General features: G+C 39.8%; 2 protein-coding genes across 3 annotated transcripts; one reads left to right on the top strand and one right to left on the bottom strand.

The window, feature by feature from the left end:
* Nucleotides 1–2,718: 2,718 nt before the first annotated feature.
* On the bottom strand, nt 2,719–6,808 carry ccnb1 (cyclin B1). The gene is made up of 8 exons (XM_040000004.1): nt 6,673–6,808; nt 6,277–6,405; nt 4,981–5,280; nt 4,737–4,895; nt 4,396–4,632; nt 4,166–4,306; nt 3,404–3,514; nt 2,719–3,329 (listed from the first exon to the last, which is right to left on the bottom strand). Exons 1-8 carry the CDS (start codon nt 6,691–6,693, stop codon nt 3,225–3,227), a joined length of 1,203 nt encoding a protein of 400 aa, XP_039855938.1. The 5' UTR covers nt 6,694–6,808; the 3' UTR covers nt 2,719–3,224.
* A 3,197-nt stretch (nt 6,809–10,005) lies between these two features.
* On the top strand, nt 10,006–20,052 carry LOC120714018 (AN1-type zinc finger protein 5-like). 2 transcript variants are annotated; one of them, XM_040000005.1, is made up of 6 exons: nt 10,006–10,214; nt 14,667–14,853; nt 14,956–15,100; nt 16,316–16,419; nt 16,819–16,947; nt 19,552–20,052. In XM_040000005.1, the coding sequence occupies exons 2-6, from the start codon at nt 14,697–14,699 to the stop codon at nt 19,698–19,700; spliced, it is 684 nt and encodes a 227-aa protein (XP_039855939.1). In that variant the 5' UTR covers nt 10,006–10,214; nt 14,667–14,696; the 3' UTR covers nt 19,701–20,052. The 2 variants fall into 2 exon arrangements, with proteins under 2 accessions (XP_039855939.1, XP_039855940.1); XM_040000006.1 differs by lacking the exon at nt 10,006–10,214 and adding an exon at nt 12,131–14,539.
* The last annotated feature ends 1,142 nt before the right edge of the window (nt 20,053–21,194 follow it).

The raw sequence follows: 21,194 nt of genomic DNA on the forward strand, positions 1-21,194 counted from the left end.
CCTGTATGTCATTATGTCAGGAAACAGATGTACATCTTGGGTTCTCAGATCAGTTGAGGTTGTTTTTTTTTTTCCTTGTACCTTAAAGGACCTTAATCTTCATATTTCACTTTTTGACCTCTGCACATGAACTACAATAAAACCAATTTCCCAAAATGCGTAATGTTTTTTCCCCTTTGAGCAGCAGATGATTTCCGGTCTTGCTGCCTGTATTGCGACAGATGTAGTCAAGCTGTTATCCAGCAGGCCTGTAGCAGTGATGGCCTTACGATCCTGATGATGTACAGAGTGCCTTACGTCATACAGATGGCAGATGATCTTTGGACATCTCCCTGAGGATAAGAGGATGAATGGACTGATGAAGCAGGGGGTGTTCCCCAGGGTTTCAGCTGTGAATGGGTTTCTGTGATAATAGCTTCCACTCTGTCCTGTCCATTAGCTTTAACTACACGTGTCCTGATGTTATGCAATTACTGTGAGGAGTCTTCAAATTTACACCTTACATGAGATCTTCCAGCTTCTTAGGAAGGAAGTCTGTAATACTGATTCACAACAATTTCCTGGACAGGGAAGAGTTCTGTAATTTACCGTTATTTAAAGTACAATAGTGTCATTAAGGTCCACATCTCTTTTTCAAAAGAGACTTGCGCAATAAACAGTCTCTCATTTCAATCCAGACTGAATTTACAGACAGCATAAAGATAGATAAACATAACATTTTATAATGTTTTAATGAAATCAGAGCAAGTATATTTGTCATTCATTCCATTTGTAGACAGCGGAGGATTTAAACTCACATTTCTCCAATCTCAGTGTGAATGACAGGCACAGCTAATGTTATTAATATCCTGTGACCTGATATTGTAACTACTATATTTAAATGTAAAAGGGGAGCAGAGATAATTGGGCCATTTTCAAAGAAGAACCTTATAAATAAACATCATGCAGAGATGCTCTCTTCTGTTTCTTAAGGAGGACCATCCACATTAAATCACATTCAACAAAATACAATACAATGAAACAAATTTTCAAGGAAGACAAAATAAAACGCAATTAATGGTAAAATAAAGTACAATAACTAAAACATAGTTATAAAGTAAGTCAAAAAAGAGAATAAAAGTAAAAACTTGCATGCAAACAATCAAGAAAACTTACTTTGCATAAAATGGAAGAGATGAGTAAAATATAACAAAATTAGCTCAAATAGCTCAATTTAAAAGCAAAAACAAAAAACAGAAACAATGAATAAGTTACGTAATTAAAAAGATACAGCTGTGAGTTAGGAATGAACTCAAACCTGAATAAAAACAATATATTGTGATGCCACACAAGAGGCTTTGAGGTGGAGGGAAAACCCTAACGACAGGCAGCCAACATCCAAACATGGCTTTAAATGTCGCTAGAGAAACCTGAAAAACTTTTCCTGAAGACTACTTGAAGAATTTAACTTAAGCTCAAATAACAGAACTCCATTTTTGCCTTACATACTATTTTTACATGTGTGCTTGCAGATGTTTTGTTAAATCACTATATATATATATATCTATCTATATTATCCATTTACAGCTTAAATAATTCACATAAACTCTTTTATACTGGCCCTTCATGCAACATCTGAAAGAAGACCATATCTTCCTGCTGACAGACTACTTGCAAACAGAAATTTTGGACAGTACAAGTAGAGCTTGTGTCAAGGAGTAGAGAGAGAGAAAAAAAAAAAAAAAAAAAAAAAAAAAAAGAAAAGCATTGAAAACAGTCTAGTCCGAGCTTTTGGCTCACAATGATCACATGTACACACAAAACGTACGAAAGAGACGTCGCTATCATAGGAAACTGATGTCACCTTTTTGCCGTCTTTACCTTTGTGTTTTGAATTCAGGTATGATCACTGAGGGGTGGATCTGAACTGTACAACTGCACTCAAATTAGCTAGTGACTTGTGAATAATTTCCAAATTGGACTCAGCAAGACTGCAGATTAATGACTGAGCCCATGGAGTCATCGGTTAAGTGTTTGCTGAGGTCAAAAAGCTAGGGAGCCTTGGGGGTCACTGGAAAGCTGTGTGCCACCTTCTGGCCATTAAAAAGAATAAACTTTAAAGTGCTGTAAAAGTTCAAACTCCGTGTTTGCTTAAGAGGTGAAAGGGCCCTAGTTCAGTTTCAGCTAAAGACTGGCATCTTCATCGTCCATTAGCTTTGACATCCAAAATAAACTGACTTTGTTCTTTATCCAGATGTTCAAAACTCTAGTTAAAATCTTGGGTGCTTTACAGTGAAAAAAAAGCTGTGAAAGGCACCATTCACCAGTAGAGAACCATCACTAAATTAAAGCTGGTTCTCTCTCTAGGACTTGTGCCCGTTTTAGCCTCCAATCTAAGGACAGCCCTAAAATGTTAGCCCTTGGCCCTAAAGCAAAATAAGACTCTCAGAAAGTGACCTAACGTGAACTGAAAGTCCCAGAGTTCTGCTTTAAGCTTCCCTGAAGTCACAAAAGCCATCATGAAGGGACACTTCACATCAAGAGCCGTTTTGATACAAGCTGTATTGCCCTGGGCTCAGTCACCAAATATTAACATTGCTCTAAACTGAAGCACAGCAGGGCAAAGTCAACATTGCTCATTGTGGGCACTTTGACAACCTCACTTGCACTTTAGCTTTAAGATGCTTGAACAGTCTCACAGCAGCCTCTAGTGGAGATTAGAAGAAACAACAAGGCAGGCACCTTTCTGGTCAAAGCCATTTAATAAATCTGTTAAGAACAAGAGTGTAAGAATGCAAAAACCAAACTGATTTAAAAAGCATTGCTGTACATTTTATACCAACACATCCACTGAAAAATTTTTAAAAAGTCACATTGCTGACCATATAAGTCACACCACAAGTTTTAGATTAAACACCTCAGCAGCAGCTTAGAGGGGTGCAGGGTCAGAGGTCTTCAGGCCTAATAAGATTAGTGCAGACTACTTGTGAATAAGTGAAACAAAAATGGTTGCCTTGCATTAGTCTGATCACGTAGCCCAGCTGTCAGTCTTAGAAGAACTGCCATTTTGTTGCTCAGGTCAAACTTAAACCTTGTGGTGTGCTTTGGGCCAGTCTTTTAACCCCCCCCCCCCCCAAAAAAAGTACTAAACTAGTGACATCCTTGGTGTGCAGATCCTTGGTCAGGTTAAAAAGTTAATTTACATCTGTACAAATCAGCACATGGTGCCAAGGACACCGATCTCCTCACTGTGTGACCTGCTTTGCCAGGTCCTTAACCACTGATGATTTGAGCTGTGAAATGTTGGCAATCCTCATCTGCTTTGAGGTGGCGTATTTGCCTTTGATGGCCTGCAGAAGACACCAGTGTAGTTAGGTCTTGTCAAGTTTAACATTAGTTTAAATTTGAAGGATGAGAAGCTTACCATGTGCTTGGTCAGCCCATTATTCACTTTGACAATGTTCTTGGCGATGTGTGCCATAACAGGAATCAAACTCTCTGCTGTGTAGTCCATGTAGTGCTGCAGCGTCACATCCTGGAAAGACAATTTGAAGGAATCTGTGCAGGATTTGCTACGCAAAATGTGCATGAGTCACACTATTATATGTATCCTTTGATCCATGTGGTGAAATTCCTCTCTGCATTTAACTCATTCACTCAGTGAAGCAGGTATAGGGCTTAGTTTGAATTTACTGATCTAGATGTACAAACTTATTTGACAATTCCTTCAACTAAAGCAAAGCCTTTTGATATTAAAACTCATCCAGGAGTCCTTTTACAAATATGAACAATTCCCATGACAGTTCATAAAACTTATGGTTGCAATATTGCAACCATTACCTGCACAGGTGTAGATTATGGCAATCATGTCAGCCACTTATGTTCTGCATAGATTCAGTGCTAAAGTCTGGGGTAAGCAAAGGTCAGACAAGCTTCTGTTGCACCAGTATTATTAAACTTGCCAGGCAGTGCTACAAGTTAACAATTGCACTGCAGCTTTGTGGCAGCCATTTGTTGCACTCAATTATGGATTAACACTCTTGACATTGCTTCATAGGTCCTTTCTTATGAAAAGGAAAAAGACTAATACTTCAGACCTAGTTTTTGCCACTAGGAACTTTTAGCAAGGACAACTTTAATTTCTTACAGACACCAAAACTCTTGAAAACCCTTCAGATGCACTTACCCATTCTCCAGCAGCCAATATTTTGAGGGTGAGTGCCAAAGCAGCACTTGCCACCATTGAAGGTGGCAGATGGACCATATCGTAGTCAACCATTGTGAGCTCCAGGAGATACTTTGCCAGAGTGTGCTGCTCAGCAGTTACCTGTGAAGACATGCACGAGGAATAAGTTGCTGCACGAACACTTACTGTCACCCATCAGCACTTCCTGTGACACAAGATATGCTGCAAACCTCATAAATTTTGGAGGCCCTTCTGAGGAACTGCAGGGGGAGAGGACGGCCCAGTTGGAACTTCAGCACCCGCAGAATGGTCATCTCCATGTCTCTGATTTGGGCTGTGGTGTAGGCCTTGTCTGTGACGTAGGCAAAGTCTGAGATCTCTGGGGGATACATCTCCTCATACTTTGAAGCAAGGAACATGGCAGTCACTCCAACAAGCTGCAGCTGCTTCTTGGGGACTGGATTGTCCTGTTGGGAGGTATAGTTGCCGTTAGTGAGATTAAAACCATGAAAGGTGGACTGGTGTATTGCAGGACTAACAGCATTTGTTAGGAGAACCAGGATTCACTCACCTGAAGAAAGCGGTCAATGATGCCCACGGTCATGTACATAGTCTCCTGCAGCAGACGAAACTTCAGATTTACTTGCACGAGCCAGTCAATGAGAATGGCTCTCATGTTGCCTGTCACCTCCTGACCCTGCAGATAGTTCTGTCTGACGTTCTGTTCAACCTGAGCAGACAAGAAATGGTTAGTGGCCTGTGGGGAAAGTAGCTCAATATTCCCACTTTAAATTCCTTTATTTTAAGTTGCTTGCCTCAAGCTGGCGGAGATATTTGTAGATGTCCTTCACATATTCACTGCAGAGCATGGGGTTGTCGTAGTCATCTGCGTCGACATCTCTGATAGCAGTGTGCAGAATGACATCTGAAAATGCTTGGCATAGGTCAGCAGGCTCACAGCCAGAGGTCTCCATTGGTGTGGGAGACGCTGGCTCAGGTGGGGCTTGCACCTCTGGCTCAGGTTTAACAGGAATGACATCTTTTTGCTCGGTCTGTTCAGCCTTCTCAGCTCTGGTTGTAACTTTGGTCTTCTTGAGGGCTTCAGTCTTTACAGTCTAAGGGAAAAAAGCATGTTAAAGCCAGAAAACTCAATAGTCTAGGAAGACACCTTTAAAAAAAAAAAAAAAAAAAAAAAAAAGTAACATAGGACCAATTTAGTGTTACCTTTCAAATAGAGATCACGTCCTAGCATGATTTTAAGCCTCATTTAGACAATCTAGTGTTAACCAATCTCAGCCCCAGCTCCTCTTTTGTCTAGAGCTTTCAGTCTTGCCAGACAAATTACAAACAAGTGCATTTCCCCCCTGTGCATACTTAATTGGAAACTCACAGCAGGAAGCATGCTAACTCACTCCTGCAGGTATGCTATGCTGCCATTTTAATGTAGCCCAAAAGAGGGCGGCACTCAAGTGTGAGTTCTCTTGTTATCAATGCCCCTCCATTTAAGCAGCAGTCCTGTAGCCACCTCAGGTGGAGCACCTGAGGTGGTTAAGGTCAAAATAAAAACTTGACAACCTAGACACTGAATTTTAGTCTAAACAGCACCTAAACCTACATCACCAAGTTAAGTCAGTTTTAGTCAATCTTAGCACACTGTACTCTCAGGGATTTTCCTGTTCTGTTTGAGATAAGGGTTTTTGTTTCTTTTTTAAATTAGAGAATCTAAAGCAGGAAAGTGTGTAGGCTTCTTTTAGAGCAAGAGGCTAAATGCTGACTAATAACTGGTTCCATGTTTAGTCAAGGCACAGTGTGCCAGGGAGGTGGAAAAAAAACAAAACAAAAAAAAAAACCCAACAAGCTTAAAAGAATACCTTCATACCCTAACAGGACGTTATAATTTTTAAACAAACTTGTAAACCAGTTTTACCTTGTCCAACGCTTTGACTCAATTCAGCATTTTGTGCCAGTTGTTCCAAGTGTGGCCCCACTCGGGCCATTTTAACCGTTTTGAGATCAGAGCTGGAAGCCACTATGCCCATATGATTTCACTGCATAATTCTGTTGTTTTCCATAGATTTAACAGAAAAGCATTTAGAGGATGAAATGTTTACCTTTTTCTGTGTGTCTTTGTTAACTGCGATGTTTCCAATTTCCCCCAGGGCTGCTCGGGGCTTCTGTGTGGGCCCAGACACAGAGCAGGCCTTGCCACCGAGGTCGACCTTGGTGGAAGCCAAACGATTCTGCAGGAAAGAAAAATAATAATGTTAAATCACAATGATTATAACAGTTTGCACGCTTTTATCTTTTAGTTAAAGAGGCTTAAGCGGAAAACCTTACTCTCGACCTGCTCCATGATAAGAAATCCCAAAGCAAGAAACGAAGGCTATAGCTACGTTCGGGAAGGCGGGGGTGGGGGTTTAAGCGAAAAAGTCAAAGAAAAAGCTTCTAAGTGCTTCCCCAGATTCAACGATTTAAAAAAGTAACAAATAGAGATGATAAAGTCTTACCCGGGTCACTCTGAGAGCCATTTTGAAACAAGCGATGCTTCAACAAACAGGGGAATAGTCGTAATGGAGAAGGGTATGCAGCTTCCAGCGAGCGAGGTTTAAATCCTCGCTCGCTGGAAGCTGATTCGCTGACCTAAGACTGTTCTGGGCGTCTGATTGGTCGAACGCACCTGTTTGAAATGCGTTCCCCGGACAACTTATGGTCACGTGATTTGTTTTCTTGATGTTCATTTCCTTTTCCTGTTACGTCCTGCTTGTTTTTATACGCTTTTTCTCTAACGCTGCATTTCAAGTAAGTAAATAAATTAATAAGAAGTCACTTTAGGAGGGAGAGGAATCAAATCTTAAAGTGTATTTTATCGTTATACTTTAACTTCTATTGCCTCAAATTCGTTCAGAACACAATTCTTTTCATTTTGAGTATGATAGACTTTCTTTAACATTATATTTTTAAAGCTCTGTTATTTCATTTAATGTAATAAAAGTCCATTTCTGCTATACAGAGCTGCCTTAGTACATGAGACACCTAAGAGTAAAAATGCCTTCTTGTACGATAAAGGCTGTTTTTGCTTTTATTTTTCTTTTATAGCTTCTAAAAGTCTACATTTCAAAAGGAATTTCTCACATAACTCACGATATAACACTTTACTTTTGTCATCCATTAAATAAGCTACAGTAGTTATCTCTTTAGATCTCCATGTATCTTTAAATGCCTTTGTTCACCAAGTAAAACATATCCACTTAGCAAAAAGTAGATACACTCTACTTTTTTGCTTGGATACATAAATGTAAAGTTGACTCTGTCTCCTTGGCAATAAGTAAATGCATTCTACAACCCAAATTACAAAATATCAAAATAAATAAATGTGCAAAATGTAAATAAAAACAGAATGCAATAAGATGCGCATCATAGATATCCATATTATATTTACACCAGAACACAGAAAACATAAACGTACAATTTTACCAAAAAATAAAGTTCTTTTGAATTTGATGGGAGGAACACATCTCAAAAAAAAAATGGGACGCCAAAAGGCTGGAAAAACAGCTATGGAAAGATTTTATGTTAATAAAGTTAGTTGTCAACAGGTTAGTAACATGACGGGGTATGAAAAGAGCATTTTAGAGAAGTAGAATTTCAAAGAAGTAAAGATGGGCACAGGTTCAGTAATGTGCAGCAAACTGCATTTACAAATTGTGGAGCATTTTCAGACTTAAGTTACAGTGCATACTATAATATGATGAAAAAGCTCAGAGACTCTACAGACTCATGTCTGTGGCACTGGACAAGGCTGTGAATCAATATTGAATAGATGTGATCTTTGGGCCCTCAAGCAGCACCACATAAAAATAGGCATGATTCTGCCATGGGAATCATTGCAGGAACTCATGAACACTTCCAGAAATCAGTGTCTGTAAACACAGTTCACTGTGTCATCCACAAATTCAGGTTAAAGCCCTATCATGAAAGAAGGGTACAAGTCATCCATATCATGGTAGTCTCAAGTGCTTGAAAAGAAGGCAACTGGGCTTCTTATTGGTCATCCAAGAGGTTTCTTCAGTTCTAAAACAAGTGACATAGAATCCCAGTGGTTTGATCCAGGATGGTTTTTGTTCTCTTGGAGGTCGTCCTTCAGGTTGTTGAGGCGATATCAGTCATGTGAGTTTCCCTAGTGTGAAAAAAGGGATGGACTACTACCACCACTGGTGCCAAGGTGTGAAACTCTGTAAAACATTGTCCCACTATGCTGTCCTGTGAGCTGCTGAGGTCATTTGAGGCAAGGTGCCAGTTGAAAACATTAGACCCATTATGAAAAAATACAATAAAGACCCAGGGCTCTTGAGCAGCCGGAATCACAATGGGACCTCACCAAAAGTCCAGTAACCTTATATGTACTTTGCACTCTACTCAAGAAAGAGTGGTAGTGATGGGAAGGCTGCTCTAGTGACGTACTGTGTAGTTTTTGTCACACGCTGGAGAGCCCTCCTGTCCTGAACAATGCAGCCTCCACGCCACACTGTAACCGAGGCAGCGATGACGCTCTTAGCTCTACAACTGTGTAAACGTTTCTGGGTGACATGCCAAATTTCCATCAGCCTTCTAAGAATTTTTCAGAAGCTGCTGAGTGTTGTGAGATCAAGTAAGAGAAAAATTTAAAGGTTTTTACTCCCTATCTCTGCCTCAGTGGTGTAATCATTTCTTTGGTCTTATCTACATTTAGAGAATGATTGTTTCTTGACACTACACCGCCAGGCCTGACACTTCTATGTCACCGCCTCTCCATTAGCAAACAACCCAATGACTGTAGTGTCATATGCAAACTTTATAAGGAGACCACACCGTCATATGTGAAGACGGTGTAAAGGAGAGGCCTCAGCATGCACCCCTGATTGGTTATCATGCTCGTGTGGTTTTCCTGAGTGTTTGACTGGAATTTCAGCACTCACAGAAAGTGACTTCCCTGAGATTACTGCAATTAGTGTTGAATTCTGAGCTGTTGCCAATGAACAACATTCTTACATGCAGCTGTGGTCAGAAGTCCACATGCGCTCATTATGGTCATGAATGTTATGGTAGGTTGCGTCTGTGTTCATGGGAGGGACAGTGGTTACCGCCTCTGGTTGAATGAACGTGCAGCAAGCAGCAAGCAGCAACCTGTTCCAAAGGATTTCATCAGCAGGCCAGTACTTAAGGTGGTGGCTAAGGTTCATTGCTGGGTTGTTGATCTCTGCTGTTAGTAAGGCCCTCCCTTGCTAGTGTAGTGTGGTGATCTTGCGTGAATTTAAATATAAAATAAATTCAAACTTGTGAACCCAGTTATTAATTTTTAAACAAAAAGAGTTACATTGTAAAATTAAAAAAGTTCAAATAAGTCATTAAAAGCACAAAATTACCTTGACATTCATGTTCATAATTTGTGTATTTAAACTTCTGACAAAAACTGCTACATGTTCCTTGGTGTGTGAGGGTGTCATCAGTGTACCGGATCTGTCTGTATGTATGTTAGGAAGAGTCCAAAGTGGTCTTTTTAATGTTGGTCAAGACCAGTCTTCTCCCTTGGAAACACTACAGCATCACCTGTGGAACTCAATGTAGATGTGCCATGTTTTGTACTGTTTTGTTTTTGTCTGATCTCATTACTTTTAGTGCCGTGTTGATGTTTTGAAATCTGTTTTTCTACATAGATGTTTGTTTATGTGGGGTAAAGGTATGTTTGTAGAAACCAGGACTGCTGTCCTGAAATCTTTAGTGGCTCTTCGCCAACAACCATGCCCTCCAATCAGAGGATCACAATTTCCATGACGTGTACCGGAAGGCAGAGAGGACGCAAACGTAACACGTAAAACTAAACAGATGCCACTACCTCTCCTACACTGAGGACGTCAGCGGGAGCAACTAACATCACTCCCAGACGGAGAGAGGACCGAAAAGAAACGGGCACACGCGACGATTAAACCTAGACGGCCCTAGTTAGTCAGCTCCAAGAGAAATCCAGGTGTTTCTGTTAGCCGACAAAACAGCGTTTCTCTGGCACGAAAAGGTAAGATAACACCGAGTAGTTAAACCGCAGTCTGCTGGTTAGTTAGTTACTTAGTAGTTGTTTCGGGAAGTATCTCAGTCTAGGACTAATTGTAGCTACAGCCAGTTTAAAAAGCACATTTTCCAAAACGAGTAACGTCGACGTTGGTGTAAAATTGGCTTACTTAATTAGTGAGGATTAAAGAGTGACTGTCTGGCTGCTTAACACGTGTCCTTAAAAAGTTTTCCAAGGGTAAGACTACACGTTAAATAGGTTTAAGAGGCTATATAGCTGCTAAACCTGGCATTAACCTTACAGCTATTTAAAAACCGGTCTTTCTCCTTTCTAAAAATCTCCTTTTTTCAACTTAAATCTATCCGCAGCTCGCAGTAGCATCTGAATTTCCCTAGGTTGTGTCTAATTAGCAGTGATGTTTTAACACTTATTTTTAGTGTGTATTTTGTCCCCTTGTTTCTTTTATTTAAGAGTCGTAGAGACTTCTGTTTATAAAATTTGTGGTGACTCTAAACAAACAACAAAAGAGCGAACAAAGCAAACTAGTCACGCTAAGCTTGCTAGCTGCAGGTTGCCTTTAGCATGCTAACGGGGAGATCAGAAGAGTCATACTTAGCAAGGAGCATGCTGTCTAGTATTTCTAAGTAACCCTTTAAATCACAGCTTTACCTTGAAAAAATACCCACAGTGTTACCAAACACCATGAGGAATAATTATTTGTTAAATGTTTGGTTTTAAAAGGGGGGTTAAAACGCAAACAGCGTGCATTAGCTTGCTAGCATGACTCAGTGGATTTGTAGAAGTAAAACGGTTGTGTGGCCCTGTTTGTGTGCTGTGAAGTAGTTGAAGATGAAGGATATTTCCTCACTTGACTGAGCCCTTTGGGGATATATAAATGCGTGTTTATCTCTGGGATTAAGGCAGAAGTATGACTGAGGAGTGACTCGCCTTTTGTCTGGGTGATAAACGTGCTCCAGCTGCTCTTTGTGTTATCCACAGGTGTTGTTATGAATTTTTATGGTCACCCCTTTGTTTAAATTCCTCCACCTGCATGTTCCAGCAAAGTGTGTGTGGGCTGTTCTTATGTTTAAGGAGAAACCTTGTCTCTGACGTGGATACAAATTTTAGCCAGGGTTCCAGCTCTGGTTGCAGCACTCCTGAGGTTGTCTATAAATAGATGTGTTCACAGCCTTGGTGTATTGAGGTAACTCGTGAGTGTGTGTGTGTGTGTGTGTCACATTGCACTCCTGTGACAGTGGAAAGCCCTCATGCACATGTCCATGTGAGCCTGGCTGGAAGCGGAGCTCCGCAGTCTGCAATCACACTGCAATGAACACACGTGAAGCTGCACATTGCAGTGGTCGGTAACTATCCACAGTTTTGGGGAAGAGGAGAAAGACTAGTGTAACTCACCAGGATATGAACTTAGTGATGGGAATTCTTCCCCTTTTGCTTCCACTGTGTATAAACTGTAACTGTAGACAGTTGATTTTCCCTGAAGCAAGATCTTCACAACTTCCTATAAAAATCATTGTCATCACAAGGCTGCTGCAGCTGTTTACTAGACTAAACTTGCCTGGCAGGAAGCTGTTCTCAGCTTTGAGGAAGAGAGTTTGCATTGTTATTATACAGTCTGTATTTTTTAATTATTTTTTTAATGAGCATTTTAGTATTTTGTGAATTTAGATTTTTTTACTTGAATTCTCTGTAGTTTAGCATTTCATTCTTTTATTGGGCTATTCCCTTAAAAAGTATTATTTAATAATGTGGTATCTAGAGTTTAAGATGTAGCTTTATATTTGACTTTAGTTTAGTAAACCCATAGTTACTTTCATTTAAAATTATGTGAGCTTTATTATTTAAAAGTATTTTTCAGCATCTTATAAAGCATTTTTATTTGATTTAGCATTTCATTGTGTTTTACTTGGCACTTTCTTTTGCCTGCCCTTTCATCAATTTTTAACTGAGATCTTTTCTGATTAATTTTGAAGCAAGCTGCTTTCAGTTTTGGGTAAGAAGAAGTTACCTAATCATTTTTATTGCGTGTTCTCTTTTTTTGTTTTATTTAGCGTTTTTTAAAATTCACTTGGGTTTCATTTGGCTTTATTCATGTCTTTGAATTGTTTAAGGTTTCTGATTTAGTTATGCTTATATTTTTATTTTAAATTGATTCATTTTACTGAATAATTTGGAAATGCTTTGTCACGAGCCAGTTGGTCAAGAAAACTTTGATAATGACCAATGTATCAATCATAGCTGCACATTTAACCTGTAAGGATGCAATGCTGCTGATGCCAGCAATGCTGATGTTGGCAACTTTTGGCAAATTCTTACAGTACCTGCATGGGCAGTTTAACCTTGCCCATTAGACTGGGCTCAGTTTGTACTGTTGAAGGATTTTCATACTTTCAAGGTGATTACTGTAATTGGACCTCAACCATCTGTAGAAGACGTTGGTGTCCTGCATAAATTTTTTTCAACTACATGTTTGTGTGGGCACACAAATACCATTTATTGCCACAGACATGATTCATTTGTCAGGAAGACGTGATTTTCTGACGGAACGACCATTGAAACAGAAATCATTGTGTAGTCTGAGCACTGATTAAAGATGTTTTTTTTGTTTTTTTTTTTTGTTGTTGTTGTTGTTGTTGTTGTTTTTTGTCCTTCTGCACTCTTTTCAAGCAAAGGTCAAGAATGCTGTTTGGTTTACACACTAAATAAATAACATCTCTAACCAAGACTGTTGACAGTGTGCCTCAACACTGTTATCTGGTTCGTGGCACTTGAGGCTCAGGTCATGTGATTACACCTCAGCAGTTTTATTATTAGAAAATAGTGAGGTGTCCCCTGAAGCTCCAGTGAAAGGGAAGTAAGTCAAGTTTTAATGGACATTATTTTATTAGATTAAAATCTGAGTAAAGATTTCATGAGTAAATTTCACTAGTATGTCAAGGGGTTTTAGTACAAAAAAATATTCATAGTTGGGGTTTATATCACTATTTGTCATTATACATTGTCTTTGGGGTTTGATGTAATCTAAAGTTAATAATCACCGTCCATATTAGTTAATGGTTATGCTGTGATTTAAGCTACAATGGTCAGTCAGAGGAAAACTAAAAGCAACAGAAGGTCTCAGTAGTCCTTCTCACTGCCACTCTGAAGCCTTGCTTCTCGCTCACACTTAAACATAGCAAAGACAGAGAAAGCTGTCCTTGTGAAGCAGTAGGATATCTCCCATGGGTTTTTATTCATTTTTATTTTTGGGTATGAAAAGTGGCTGAAGTGCCAGAGGTAATGATGCGTAGGTGCTTAGGGAAAAATCTACATGTTGTAGTTGTGTACTGTCACTGGGGAAGCGTCAAAAAATGTGGGCTTGTCTTTTTCTTTTTTTCATGTTTGTGGTGGTCTTTAGTCCTTTGTCTAAGCCCTTTTTAAGTGGAGTAAAGTCACAATAGAGAAAGACCTCTTCTTTTGCAGTGACATGAAACTAGGAGATTAAAAACAATAAAAATTCCACTGCAGTCACAGTTTGTACTTTTATTTTATTTTTTTGATTGATGTTCGTCTGAGCTTCCTTCCTTGTGAACTCTGCTGCCGCTCCCTTTCCTGTTTGAACCCACTTTGGAACAAACTAATATTTAGTTTCACATATTTTGTTTTGTAGTTTTTATTTTTCAGATTCTATATAGGTAAGTTGAAATTCCTGTTGCAGCACACATGACCTATAACAGAATAGCTAAAAAGTAAAATGACTCAAAATTTATTTCAAAATGTCAAATACACAAATTAGTTACTAACTTGGACGAGTAGAAAAAATAAGATGAAGGAACCTAATAAATAAAAATCCAAAATAAATGACAATAGAACACCATGTAATAAGTGTCTTAATAAAGTAAAACATCAGCTGGACAAGCTAAGAATTTATTTCACATTAAAATAATGCAAATATCAGAGGGTCCAGTGAGCAAACATCCAGATATTATGCAGCCTTATAAATCACACGACTAGCTAACTTTTCAGGGAGAATACTAAACTGAAGTGAAACTCGCACAAAGTAAAGCAACAACCTCAATTATTGGCTGGAGAGAGGTTTTCAGTGATTAGCTGCTCTTTAAAATTTATGTCCCCAAAAGAATAACGAATAATTGCGTTGTCTGTGAAGGTTCTCAGTCATCTTAACTTCATCACATTAACTTTAGAATAATTGCGTTCATTACACATAATGAGATGTAAACATGTGAGGCTGATGGTGATAATGGGTTTCGTGACAGCTGATTTGAAACAGCTTCCAACGGAGTCAGTGATTTAATAAAAAGGCTACACATCAGGTACAGATGTGAATATAACTGCTTTAGGTTCAGGACACGATCATTTCTTTCCTCTTCAGTAGTGTCTTTGTGCTATGTGACTCTGCTGCGGTAACGATGCCTTTTATTTTTGTATGTCTGTCTCCAGGTCAGCTCATCAGGTGGCAGAAATACCGCTATGGCCCAGGAGACCAATCAAAGCCCAGTTCCTATGCTCTGTGCCACTGGCTGTGGTTTTTATGGCAACCCCAGGACTAACGGCATGTGCTCCGTGTGCCACAAGGAGCACCTGTCACGACAGAACAATGGAGGAGTTGGTTCTTTGAGTGGAGTGGGTAAGACCTCAGGTTTTATTTTCTTCTCCTTGTCTGTGTGCAGCTGCTCTGCCTTCATCCCCGGTGTCTCACTGTGGCATGCTGTGATTTATTTCTCCTCAGGCAGCAGCTCCACAGCTGAGGCTTCTGCAATCCAGAGGTTAGAGGCCACCCTGAATAATGCTGCGGCTGCTGCAGTTGCTGCTGCAGAGGTGGCAGCTGAGGCCGCCGCTGCCTCTGATGCTGCTGCTGCCACAGAGGCACTCAGGTGAGTGGACCCAGCAGGGTGCCTGTCAAACAGTGACAGGAAGTGGCATCTATGGCAGGAATGTAAAACATCAGCAACCATCAAGATTTGGTTTACGTAGAGGTAAAAACTGGGATTTCCTTCAGGCGAATCAGTAGTCTCTTACAGCTGTACAATAATTTTGTGACCATTCAGGACTGTGTGTAGTTTCATCCATTCATGGTCTTCTGCTTATCTAACCTTGGAATGGCAGTAGGCTAAGCAGGGTATTCCCCGTTGGGGCGATCGTGGCTCAAGAGTTCGCCTTGTAATCGGAAGGTTGCCAGTTCAAGCCCCGGACACAACGACAGTCTCGGTCGTTGTGTCCTTGGGCAAGACATCACCAGTGTGTGAATGTGTGCGTGAATGGGTGGATGACAGGTTGTGTAAAGCGCTTTGGGGTCCTTAAGGACTAGAAAAGCGCTATACAAATACAGGCCATTTACCATTTAGTTGTCCTTCTCCTTAGCCCCATTTCTCCTGGGGGATCCTGAGATGAGAAGTATAATCATCTCAGAGGGTTGAGGGTCTGCCTCAGTGTCTTCTGCTTGGGCATGCCCTGAAAACCTCCAAAGGAAATCGCGTAGAAGCAGCAGCTCTGCTCCAATTTGCTTTGATTTTCTGTTTCTTAGACTGAACCCAGCAACTTGTTTCAGCTGCTTGTATTTGCAGCTTAAATTCCACTTACAATGCTTTTAAAATGGTCTTTGGAAATTTAAGTTGTGGAAACCTGCAGAAACTTTGTCCCTAAAACAATGGATCCTTTTGTAGCATCTTAAACGTGTTGTGTGTTTGAGATGCTACGTTTGATATATGGAACATAGGAATATTAAAGCGGACCTGTTCTGCTTATTTCCATATATGTATTTTTTGATTACTGTAGAGCAGCTTAGCATGATTCACAATTCGAATTCACAAATACACCCACTGTCTGAAACGAGCAGTTTTAGATCCTCTCCTTTTAAGTAGACTTATCTGTGATTGGCTATTTCTCTGCCTGAAAAAAGATCATATCTGGGGATATCCGTTTAAAGTGACATCATAGAGATTCAAGAGAAGAAAAAAACTTCTGCGTTTAGTGCAGGGATTACTCGTACATAGCATGAGCACCAGTATAAACATGACAGAAAGTAAGAGCACAATAGGTCCACTTTAAATCTGTTTATTTATTTTTTTTCCTTTTTTTATCCTTTGCAGTGGGATTTCACCTGCCATTTCTGTAACACAACAGATGACTGAGATGAGTCTCTCCTCTGAAGAGAAAGGAGCGTCAGGCAGTAAAGTGAAGCTCATAGAGCCAGGTGGGCACTAAAAATGGATCTGTTTTCTCCGTCCATCCATTCTCTTGAATCGGGGGTGGCTGGAGCCTGGAGCCTAGAGTCTATCCCAGCTGTCATAAGGCGAGAGGCAGGGACCCTGAAGAGGTCGCCACCCTGTCAAAGGGCTAACACATAGACAGACAACCACTTTACTGAGTGCACATGTTCAGTCCTGAGGGTGGAAAAGTGTGACTAACAGATTTATGTTCTGCTTTTGCCTTTATTTTTACCATGAAATGAGAAACGTGTCATTAGTATGAGGTTATTTAAGGTAGAAATGAAAGAAATGGTGAATATTTGTGTTTTCACCACCCAGTTTACAAACCTTTATACGAAGGCCTAGCTCTAGTTTAAGTCTAGTCTTTTTCCTTCTTTTTCCAGTTGTGAGTCAGCCAGCCGTCTCAGCCTCGCATCCCTCCACTGCTGGCAGTGAAGACTCCAAATCCCCCGAGCCCACCAAACCCAAGAAGAATCGGTGCTTCATGTGTCGTAAAAAGGTTGGCCTTACAGGTAAGATGTCTCACAAAGAGATGGATGGATTTTTAAAGTCACTAGCAATTTTCCCTCTAATTTCTCATGTGTCTGAGCAAACACAAACTCCCTGCGTGGACCCTTGGACCATTGTGAGCAACGGCAGACATGTGCACTGTGGTCACACCAGCATAGACTATTAGCATATTCTACTTCCGGTGGAGAAACTCCTGTATAGCACTTTGTTTCCAGTGTGATATTTGCTCCTTGTTTACTGTCGGTTTTCCAAAACAAGTCAACCAAATGGATTAATCAAGTGGCGATTTGCATTTCTCAAGATGTCTTGGGCATTTACCGAATATATCTGTAGATGATGTTCATCATCTTGTCGATATATTTTCCCCTGCGCCTCAGAGCAAAAGAGAGAAAGGTTTCAAATTGTATATTTCTCAGTATTTGTATACAGTGGTCACTCGTTTACAGTGTTGGGTAAGTTACTTTGAAAAAGTAATTAATTATAGTTACTAGTTACTGAGTTAGTAACTGAGTTACAAGATTATAAAAGTAATTAATTACTTCAAAACTAACTATTAGTTACTGTTTTTAATATTTTTATTTTTTATTTTTTTTAACCCTCTGGGGTCCAGGGTATAATTGGCCATTTTTCACTACTTTAGATTTTTCCTCTACATTTCACCTTTAAAAACTATTTACCATGTTTGGTATCATTCTTTTCATGTTTTCATTTTGACATACTGTATTAACACAATTGATCTAAAATCAGACACAAAAAAACATAAAATCAGAGTAGAAAAAGTTATGTTTTCTACTGTAACAACCACAAACATGTTTACTGAATCATACTTCATAACTTTAAATGCAAATATAAATTGTCAATTTTAAAATCATATGTACAAGTTTTGCAAACAAAGTTGTTTGCAGCCATTTAACTTTTACCATTTTTAATAACCATTTCAAACTATTTGTATAACAATCAGCTGTTCTGCATTCAATAAGATGCCACAAATTATTTGTGCCACTCCAAAAAAATACTTTCTGTCCACTATAAAGGAGAACATCACAGCCTGATACCTGCAGGTCTGACAGCAGCAGGTGTGTCACTCCTGTTTGTTACCTGGAGACAGCAGTCGCCTCATTGTTCTGACACACAACACAAAACTATCCACAACACTACACACACAAAACGTCACAAATCTCTCACATCTCAAAACTCGCTTGCGTGCTCTCTCTCTCGCTCTCTCTCTGGCGGGTGCGCAGTCTTCCCCCTCTTCCTAAACAACCAAATGTCATGTTGCCATATCATTTTTTTTGAATGGTCAATATGGTGCATTTTTCCACCAACACGAAAGGGCAGGGTTTTGTTTTGTTGGGTTTTTTTGTATTTTCTTCGTCATAAGCAGAGTGTGCTTACTAGCGCTGTCCTGACAGTAAACGTTACAAAACTATTGAGGAAAAAACACGCGTATATATTTATCTTGACTCTGGTTTTACGTGGCCTATCAACACAATTTAAAAACTATATCACCTTGTTGCTTTGTCATCTTGAAGTGGTCATGTGATTGGTTTACCACGACTACTATATTCTTCCTCAGTCAAACAGCAGCACTCATGCGATTGTTTTGCCCACTTAGCTCCAGGTGTTGTGTTAGAAAGTGATCGCTTACACGCTGTGTAATAAATACTCATAAGTTGTAAAGGCCGCCGTTTTCTTTGTGTCTAAAATAGTTTCATGCATCGGTTAAAACACTGGACTCCAGGCATACCACGCCCAGCTGAAAACACTTCACGCAAGTCGAGCTGCCCGAGATTCACAGAATTTACAGAAAATGTTAAATTTTTGTGATTTATATCATTATCGGGACGATAGATGTCTTATATCGGGATATGAGATTTTGGTCATATCGCACAGCCCTAGTTTGAAGTCCACACTTTTTCCATCAATTTTTCCGTCTGTCCTGCTCACATCTCCAGTGGTTGTACACGTTGTCATTAGCGTGTATTCACTCCACACTGGCCACACTGCTTTCCTAGCTAAAACACTGGTGGCGGCACATAAGGACGCTGCCATAACCTGTCAACGACTTTATTTAGCTGCGTATATACGAATGTGAATCGCATTATTGGCTGGAGCAGCCAGTCACCTGTCACTGACTCGCACTGCAAAACGGCACAGAATGAATTGTTACACATTTATTTTAATTTCAATTCAGGTTGGATTTTATTTTTATTTTTTCTTTGTGCGCACGCGCGCAGCTTAGAGGGAACTTGGTCACCAGATGTACCAAGACACCAGTTGATGAAGACAATGAAGAAATAGGAGGCTGCAACAAAGAAAATCCAAATCAAGCATCTCAGGCTTAACTAATCAGGATTATTTTTGAACTGCAAGCCATGTAAAACAACTGAAGTTGAGTCCAAGAATAAAAACATGGAGATGGAAATGAGCAGAACAGGTTGACTTTAAGATTTGTGTTTTGTATGGAAAAGTCCGGGTTTAGGGAAGAGGGGGGGGGGAGTGTAAAATCAAAAAACTGTGAAAGACAGTGGTGTGTTCTGGTATCATTTTTTTCCCCCCCTGCCTCATCCTCTAAGACCTTTTCCTTTCCTTTTCTGCTGTTTCAGGTTTTGACTGTCGCTGTGGAAATCTGTTTTGCGGAATTCACCGTTACTCCGATAAGCACAACTGTCCATACGACTATAAAGCTGAAGCTGCCGCAAAGATCCGTAAGGAGAACCCCGTTGTAGTTGCTGAAAAGATCCAGAGAATATGAAAACTGGGAGTTTGACTTTGAAGCCTGGAAGTGATCGCCTTTCAGACAATGGACTCTAGCCCAACTTTTCCTCCCAAAGGACTTGTTTTGTTTTTTTGTTTTTTTTTTCCTCTTTTGTTACACATCAGGGTGTTTTGGGGCCCCCTGTGCATGGATGTTCACGTTTTCAGCTTCTTGTTTGTGTGTGAGTTAAACACTTTAACAGGGTTTTATTGAACTAAAGAAATGTTGGGATTGAAGTGAGGTGGTTTTGTGTCACAGTAACCGGCTGATGTTGGAGAAAAATGTGATTACCCTTTAGAGTGAAGGGGGGAGGAAAAAAAACCTTCCTTGCCGGTTTTTTGTGATCCTCCTGAAATCGCTTGAACTTCGCGTGGAATGGGGCTGTGATGGCCTTGGACTCTGGGACTTCTCAGCTGTGCTTGCTCTCTGCTGGCTTGAGTAGCAAAATGGATATCTTGCTTTTCCGTTTGCAGCCGTCGCTCTGTGAAGTCAGTGTTTAACCCTCCCGTCTTGCCAGAGTTTGGTAAGTTTTTATCTTCTTGGACTTTGTTTCTCTCTGGCTCATATTCTTTCCCAGAAACCTAAGGTAGTTGGACCGTTTTCTCTCCCATTGATTTCGTTTTTGTTTTGTTTTTTTGGGGTTTTTTATATATATTTTTATTTTCTTTGGATGTCTGGTTAGTGTGTCATACACTAAAACATTTGGGAGGGTTTAGCTCCTTCAATAATCATCTTACTTCACTATTGAATGTTTTGTTCAGGTTTTTAATGTGAGTTGAATTGACAGTGTTGGGAGTGTTGAATGAGGTAGTGATTTAGTGAAGTTGGTTATCAATAATTTACCATTTCAGTTGATTTTTGGTCAGGCTGCTTAATCATCTTGGTTTTGACCCCTTTTCAGTCATGCAAGTTTGTACAAACCTCTTTATTTATACACTGTCGTGTGCTTAATCTTCTAATAATACAGAATAAATTGTACGATTGTAAATAAATTATGTTCACCACTAAACGGTAAGGAGGTCACGGCTCGTCATTTTGTTCTTGTCTTTCATACTTTAGCTTAAAGTCTGGATTGGGGTTAATAAGCCCCCAAACAAGACTTGCCTGTTAACATTAAGCCAGCATAATAAGAAAAGTTCGGACTGTCCATACACAAGGATCACTAGGTAACTAACGTGAAATGTACAAAAAATTAGTCTGATCAAATTTGTCAAAGTGACCTGCATCAAGAAGCTTTGGAGTAATATTAGAGACTGAGAGGTTGACATACTCCTGGCTCAGACTCAGATTGATCTTGTGGGCTGGAGCATTGAAGGTTGTCTTTCTCTAAGCGAAGCTAAGTTTAAGTACAAATTTAATCCCTGAGATATCTTAATATAAATGCAGTTTTAGAAGTAAATCTTAATTTTTCCACATCATGAGGAAATGTTGCTGTAGTAAATGGAAAATCTTTCAGCATGGCTGTGCAAGAGCTTAAATTGTAAGAAATGT

The sequence above is a fragment of the Simochromis diagramma genome, unplaced genomic scaffold, assembly GCF_900408965.1.
Source record: "Simochromis diagramma unplaced genomic scaffold, fSimDia1.1 OVJJ01000596.1, whole genome shotgun sequence".
In the NCBI taxonomy this organism is placed as follows: Eukaryota; Metazoa; Chordata; class Actinopteri; order Cichliformes; family Cichlidae; genus Simochromis; species Simochromis diagramma.

Bases quoted from the DNA above. Each gene is read 5' to 3' on its own strand.
- ccnb1 (XM_040000004.1), bottom strand. From the start codon at position 6,693: ATGGCTCTCAGAGTGACCCGG. The intron at 5,281-6,276 runs GTAAACATTTCA...TTTTTCCCTTAG, and splicing joins ACAAAGACACACAGAAAAAG to ACTGTAAAGACTGAAGCCCT. The intron at 3,330-3,403 runs GTAAGCTTCTCA...TGTCTTCTGCAG, and splicing joins ATGGGCTGACCAAGCACATG to GCCATCAAAGGCAAATACGC.
- LOC120714018 (XM_040000005.1), top strand. From the start codon at position 14,697: ATGGCCCAGGAGACCAATCAAAGCCCAGTTCCTATGCTCTGTGCCACT. The intron at 14,854-14,955 runs GTAAGACCTCAG...ATTTCTCCTCAG, and splicing joins TGGTTCTTTGAGTGGAGTGG to GCAGCAGCTCCACAGCTGAG. The intron at 16,948-19,551 runs GTAAGATGTCTC...CTGCTGTTTCAG, and splicing joins TAAAAAGGTTGGCCTTACAG to GTTTTGACTGTCGCTGTGGA.